General features: G+C 45.4%; 1 protein-coding gene across 1 annotated transcript in view; it reads left to right on the top strand.

Annotated features, from left to right (window-relative positions):
* Positions 1 to 256: 256 nt before the first annotated feature.
* Positions 257 to 6,212, top strand: part of plekhg4 (pleckstrin homology domain containing, family G (with RhoGef domain) member 4) — a 92,247-nt gene continuing 86,291 nt past the window's right edge. The window contains exons 1-2 of the mRNA XM_056279406.1: positions 257 to 333; positions 4,081 to 4,228. Of these exons, the coding sequence (XP_056135381.1) occupies positions 257 to 333; positions 4,081 to 4,228 (225 nt within the window). The remainder of the gene's footprint in view (positions 334 to 4,080; positions 4,229 to 6,212) is intronic.

Here is a 6,212-nt window from a genome sequence, read left to right as displayed (position 1 = left end):
CGCAGCCTAAACGTGGAACCCGAAGCTTCCAGCAGAAAGCACCAACCTCCTCAGAAGTAATCCCAGACTTCTCCATTGCACTGATGTAATCAAACTGTCTGACCCACTTACTGTGATGAGTAGAGAGGAAGCGCTCAGGACTGTGTCTATCAATCTACAGCCCTCAGCACCAGTTGGGTATACACCAACTGCTATCTTGTCTTTTGCTTATTGGCATGTGGGGCTGCACAATATATTATATTTTAATCATTGCAATATGAATGTCCACACTTTCCACATTGCAAAGGGCCTCAATACCAATGCCAACACGGCTGAGATTCATACAGCCATAAGGTTAGAAACCGGAGGAAAGGAGTAACACTAAGTGGCTAATTCAGCATCTTCCCCCTCATTTATCCAATGATCACAGTCAGCTGTGACAAAAAACTTCCCTACATTTAACATTGATGGTTTAGTCGAGCCTTCATTCATTCATTCATCCATTCATTTGTTTTATTTAGTTTTGGCTTTTTCTCCCCAATTGTGTCCAGCCAATTACCGCACTCTTCCAAGCCGCCCAGTCGCTGCTCCAACCCCTCTGCCGACCTGGGGAGGGCTGCAGACTACCACATGCTTCCTCCGATACATGTGGAGTCGCCAGCCGCTTCTTTTCACCTGATAGTGAGGGGTTTCGCCAGGGGGACGTAGCACGTGGGGGGGATCACGCTAGTCCCCCCCCCAAAACAGGCGCCCCGAACGAACAAAGGAGGCGCTAGTGCAGCAACCAGGACACACACCCATATCCGGCTCCCCACCTGCAGACACGGACAATTGTGTCTGCAGGGACGCCCAGCCAAGCCGGAGGTAACCCGGAGATTCGAACCGGCGATCCCCGTGTTGGTAGACAACGGAATAGACTGCTACGCTACCCGAATGCCTTGAGCCCTCATTTATGCCTTGCATATGTGTTTCCAAAAAAATCATGAATTCACATGAGAGGGTTTAGAAGACACTTGCTTTCTTTTTCTGTCTTAAGTGGATCTCAGTGTGGATGTAGAAGAATACTATAGAAGAATAAGCGGTTCATGGCGAGGGCTGGGCGATATTTTGAATATCTAAGATACTATATTCACAATGATTTTGTTGGCGGTATGAAATTAGACAACATTTCGGTTATTGCAGTGATCTAAATCTGCGTCTTATGCATCCAATTTGAGTTTCCTGATCACCGGGCCACCTGCACTAGTCTTACGACCCCTCGTCACATGAGTTCAAGAGAGTTTGAAGAGTATTAATCTTGCATTGCAGGGCCAGTCGTCTGTCTCGTTAAACTCACGGACACTTACACATGGGCTATATTATGTAAATGTGATTACAGCATTGTTATTTGAATAAGCCAGGAAGTAAGTTTTCACAGTCAAGAACTGTGTGCCAAGTACATCGATCGCTGGTACAATCTCAGTTGCGTTTCAGAGACACACAGGGGACTGCTCAGTATTATGACTGCTAGTGGAGTGTTTCCCTAAAACATACACTCACCGGCCACTTTATTAGGCACACCTGTCCAACTGCTCGTTAACGCAAATTTCTAATCAGCCAATCACATGGCAGCAACTCAATGCATTTAGGCATGTAGACATGGTCAAGACGATCTGCTGCAGTTCAAACCGAGCATCAGAATGGGGAAGAAAGGTGATTTAAGTGACTTTGAACGTAGCATGGTTGTTGGTGCCAGACGGGCTGGCCTGAGTATTTCAGAAACTGCTGATCTACTGGGATTTACATGCACAACCATCTCTAGGGTTTACAGAGAATGGTCCGAAAAAGAGAAAATATCCAGTGAGCGGCAGTTCTGTGGGCGAAAATGCCTTGTTGATGCCAGAGGTCAGAGGAGAATGGCCAGACTGGTTCGAGCTGATAGAAAGGCAACAGTAACTCAGATAACCAGTCATTACAACCGAGGTATGCAGAAGAGCATCTCTGAACGCACAACACGTCGAACCTTGAGGCAGATGGGCTACAGCAGCAGAAGACCACACCGGGTGCCACTCCTGTCAGCTAAGAACAGGAAAGTGAGGCTACAATTCGCACAGGCTCACCAAAATTGGACAATAGAAGATTGGAAAAACGTTGCCTGGTCTGATGAGTCTCGATTTCTGCTGCGACATTCGGATGGTAGGGTCAGAATTTGGCGTCAACAACATGAAAGCATGGATCCATCCTGCCTTGTATCAACGGTTCAGGCTGGTGGTGGTGGTGGTGTAATGGTGTGGGGGATATTTTCTTGGCACACTTTGGGCCCCTTAGTACCAATTGAGCATCGTGTCAACGCCACAGCCTACCTGAGTATTGTTGCTGACCATGTCCATCCCTTTATGACCACAGTGTTCCCATCTTCTGATGGCTACTTCCAGCAGGATAACGCGCCATGTCATAAAGCTCGAATCATCTCAGACTGGTTTCTTGAACATGACAATGAGTTCACTGTACTCAAATGGCCTCCACAGTCACCAGATCTCAATCCAATAGAGCACCTTTGGGATGTGGTGGACCGGGAGATTCGCATCATGGATGTGCAGCCGACAACTCTGCAGCAACTGCGTGATGCTATCATGTCAATATGGACCAAACTCTCTGAGGAATGTTTCCAGTACCTTGTTGAATCTATGCCACGAAGGATTAAGGCAGTTCTGAAGGCAAAAGGGGGTCCAACCCGGTACTAGCAAGGTGTACCTAATAAAGTGGCCAGTGGCCAGTGAGTGTATATACAGAGGGAGAAATAATGTTGAAAATCGTGTTGTTGTTTGCCTAGAAGACCATTGGCCCAAGATATAATTCACCACGTTGTAAATTCTTTACTCAGGAAGTGCCTTCAAAACTGCATAATCACATTTAAGAGCAACTGTCAGAAAACTTATTTGCAGCCTGTTTTGTATGGAGACATTTTTATGCCATTTAGCCAGTATGCATTTCATCGATGTTTTACTTCCGAGTTTGCATATCTTATTGTATTTATGCTTCTGATTGCAAATAAATGATTATTTTACATAGGGGTGTAAGAAAATATCCATACACTCAAGTATTGCGATATTATCTTTTGTGATTCTGTATTGATTCTCAAAACCACTATATTGGTTTCTAATTGTTTACATGTAAAGGTTCGTGACAAACATGTTGTGTTGTGTGTAACCCCATGACGGCTAGATAACAGTGTTGTAATCTGTCTTCAGCCATTTGACTCATCCACTCCAACGCAACAGTGTAAACTGAGACAGGAAGTAGCATAAGCACAAAGAACACAGGCCTATGAAATCACAATATATCGCGAAATATTGAATCGTAACCCCTGTATCGTGATACGTATCGTATCGCCAGATTCCTGCCAATACACAGCCCTGTTTCAGAGAGACTGCATAAATACCAAGGCAGTGCACAATGTATAAGAAGTGAAAAAATAACCAGATGTTATTTGTTCGCCAGCCCTGTTCACCGTTAGCTGTGAGCAGTAAACATGGCTGAGGGAGTAGCTGTGTGAAGAATGGGCAGAATTGAATTTGCAGATGACTCGAAACCGCGCTCATGTTCACACCTAAGTAAGTACACCTCACCAATCACCGTGGGCCCCCCCACCCCGATTTCACTGTGAGAAAGCTCGTTTCCGACCTTATCTGGCATTCCAATCGGCACGTTGCTCGGAGCAGGCTGACTGTGGTGAGCAGTGTCCTTTCATGTGGAGAAGCTGTCTCCGAGACTGGTAGAGTCATTATGAGATGCAACCGCAGGAGGGGACTTCAAGATATTTAAGGACGGTGCCAGGCAGAGAAGTTGCTTCACCTCAGATGGCCAGCTCTGAACACTGTTCTTTTCTTCTGGTGTTTCCTTGCACGGCAGAAGACAGCCGTACCTTGATTTTCTTTCTTTCTTGCTTTATAAAGTAAGGTTTCATTTCAGGTCAGCTGAGATCAGAGTAAATCCGTCCCCATCCAGGGGTTTGTTTTCCACAATGGAGCACGTTTCTTGTGTGTGTCTTGTCATTCCCAGCTGGGCCCGGCTTTCTGAGCTGCGTGAACAGTAATTCTTGTGTAACGCTGTTACATGCAGCCTTGAGTGCGCGGGGAGTCTGACAGCCCTGTCAGCCTTCTCCCACGAGAAGCTGACAAGTCAAATCTGTCTCGCAGACGCGAATGAGGGTAAAGCCATCGCTCTACGCCCCCGGTCTCAGCACTCGGGGACACCCAGTAAAAGCAGCGTGTGTGTGATCTTGGCAGTCCTGTGAATTGTGTTTGTGTTTACAGGCGGTCCCATCAGCATCCAAGACACACAAGTTACACATCTATCTTCCCTCTTCTGCAGCACCAAAACTGCAGGGTCTGTGTGAACATCCCTCAGCCTCCATCGTCACTGTTCAAGCCCTCCACATGCACACACACACACACACACACACACACACACACCAAGGGCTCGGAGCTGTTGGCCCTTGCAGTCGGGGTCTTTGGTTTCTCCTTGAATGGCTGGCCTTTTTTCGTGCCTGACTTTGAGACTTCCCAGCCACGCTGTGTTTGTTCGGGCTAGCTCGTCCTCACCTGAACATCCCTGGAATAGCTGGATGTGTCCTGACACGACGGCATCAGCCCTCATCCCTCTTATCTCTGACAGCACCTCACCACACACGTGTCTCTTCTGTTTAGTCACACGCAAGGCTACGTCCCCAGAGTCCACAATCGCATTTGTTTGCCAAGTAGGATTGTGCCTACGTAAAAATCTCACTTTCTGGTTTACCGACACGCGTCACCTGTGAGTTAGCACATTGTTGTAGAATTAAATGTACTAATGTTTAGTAATAGCCTTACTAGAACATGAACTGAAAAAGCGAAAGGAAAATCAGTTAACACCGGGTCTTTACAAAATGTAATTGTTACTAATAGCAGCCTGATTTATTACACTGATACAATGCTTTGTATTTGCAAAGATAAGTATGAAGGCTATGCAAATAGATAATAGTACTGCCTATAAAATTATAAGAGAGTAAAAAAGTAAACTCTACCCTACAACTACCATCCGGCCACACGACTATCATCCTGGTACGTAGTAATGGCTGATTGATTAACCAGAAAAGGTCATGATTTCTATTTAGTAAACGCCAGCCATTATTCCTGTGTGGCTGCTGATTTGTGTGGGTGGGACCTCCTCTGGGTGTCTCCTTCCAGCTTCTGTGGTTGTGTCTAAGGAGACCTACGGCGTCAGGAGGGGAAAATCATGCCCCCCAAGGGACAGATTGTTGAGATTTTAAATCTAATGGGCTCCAGCCAAAAGGCCATCTGGCACAGTAAACCAGACTGAATCTCTCCTCAGCATCTCCCACCTGTTTCTAATCAGAATGGTTAGCAGAGGACTATATGGTGATGGTTGGTCAGAAATGTCTGGAATAATAAAGATTACTCCAAACATTGACATCATTAGAATTCATCGCTAATCACTCTATAATCATACTGTTTACCTTATCGCCGTGGTAACACAGGATGATGGCATTGTGGGTTTTGCTCTGCCAATCTGTCTTATTATTATTATGCATTTTCCTAAAGAACATAACCAGGGTAGATAATGTCAGACAGTGAACGTGGTGTAGACTCAAGTCTTGCATGTCAGCCAACACAAACCTACATCTGTCCTGTCATTTCCAGGACAAACAATAATCTGTTACTGCTGTGGCTATGACCTTTGACCTCCTCTTTTGGATATTTAAAATGTTTTTTATATTGCTATACTCGTATGTCTTTCTAGCGAAATTCCTAAAAAATGACTATGGACTGTATTTTTTCCTGTGACAGATGTTTGTGAGAAGATAGATGAGCTGTGATTGATACTGCAGTCCACTTTAATGCTCCCTGGGTATTAGAGTAATACATTATTCAGCAGGCGCTGTGGGTGGCTGGTCTTTCCCATGGGACCGGCTTTGAGGCCCCTCCCCCCTCCCACTTCCTCCGCCCTTAAAGCAGGTACATGAGACGTATATGCGACATTTCAAAGGACCTTGAAGAACAACTCATTGAAAACTGAAAGACAAACGTTACATCCCCTTACATCGTTTTACTTCTATTATTACTGCTAAAACTACTTCCTCTACTAACACCTTTGTTGCTACTACTATTAATACTACTACTACTGCTGCTGCTGTTATGACTACAATAGCTACTGCTGCTACAACTACTACCAGTACCACCACTATTAATGGT

This window comes from Lampris incognitus, chromosome 4, assembly GCF_029633865.1.
Source record: "Lampris incognitus isolate fLamInc1 chromosome 4, fLamInc1.hap2, whole genome shotgun sequence".
Taxonomy (NCBI): domain Eukaryota; kingdom Metazoa; phylum Chordata; class Actinopteri; order Lampriformes; family Lampridae; genus Lampris; species Lampris incognitus.
Note: the sequence above shows the minus strand (reverse complement) of the source record. Positions and strands in the feature narration are given on the sequence as shown.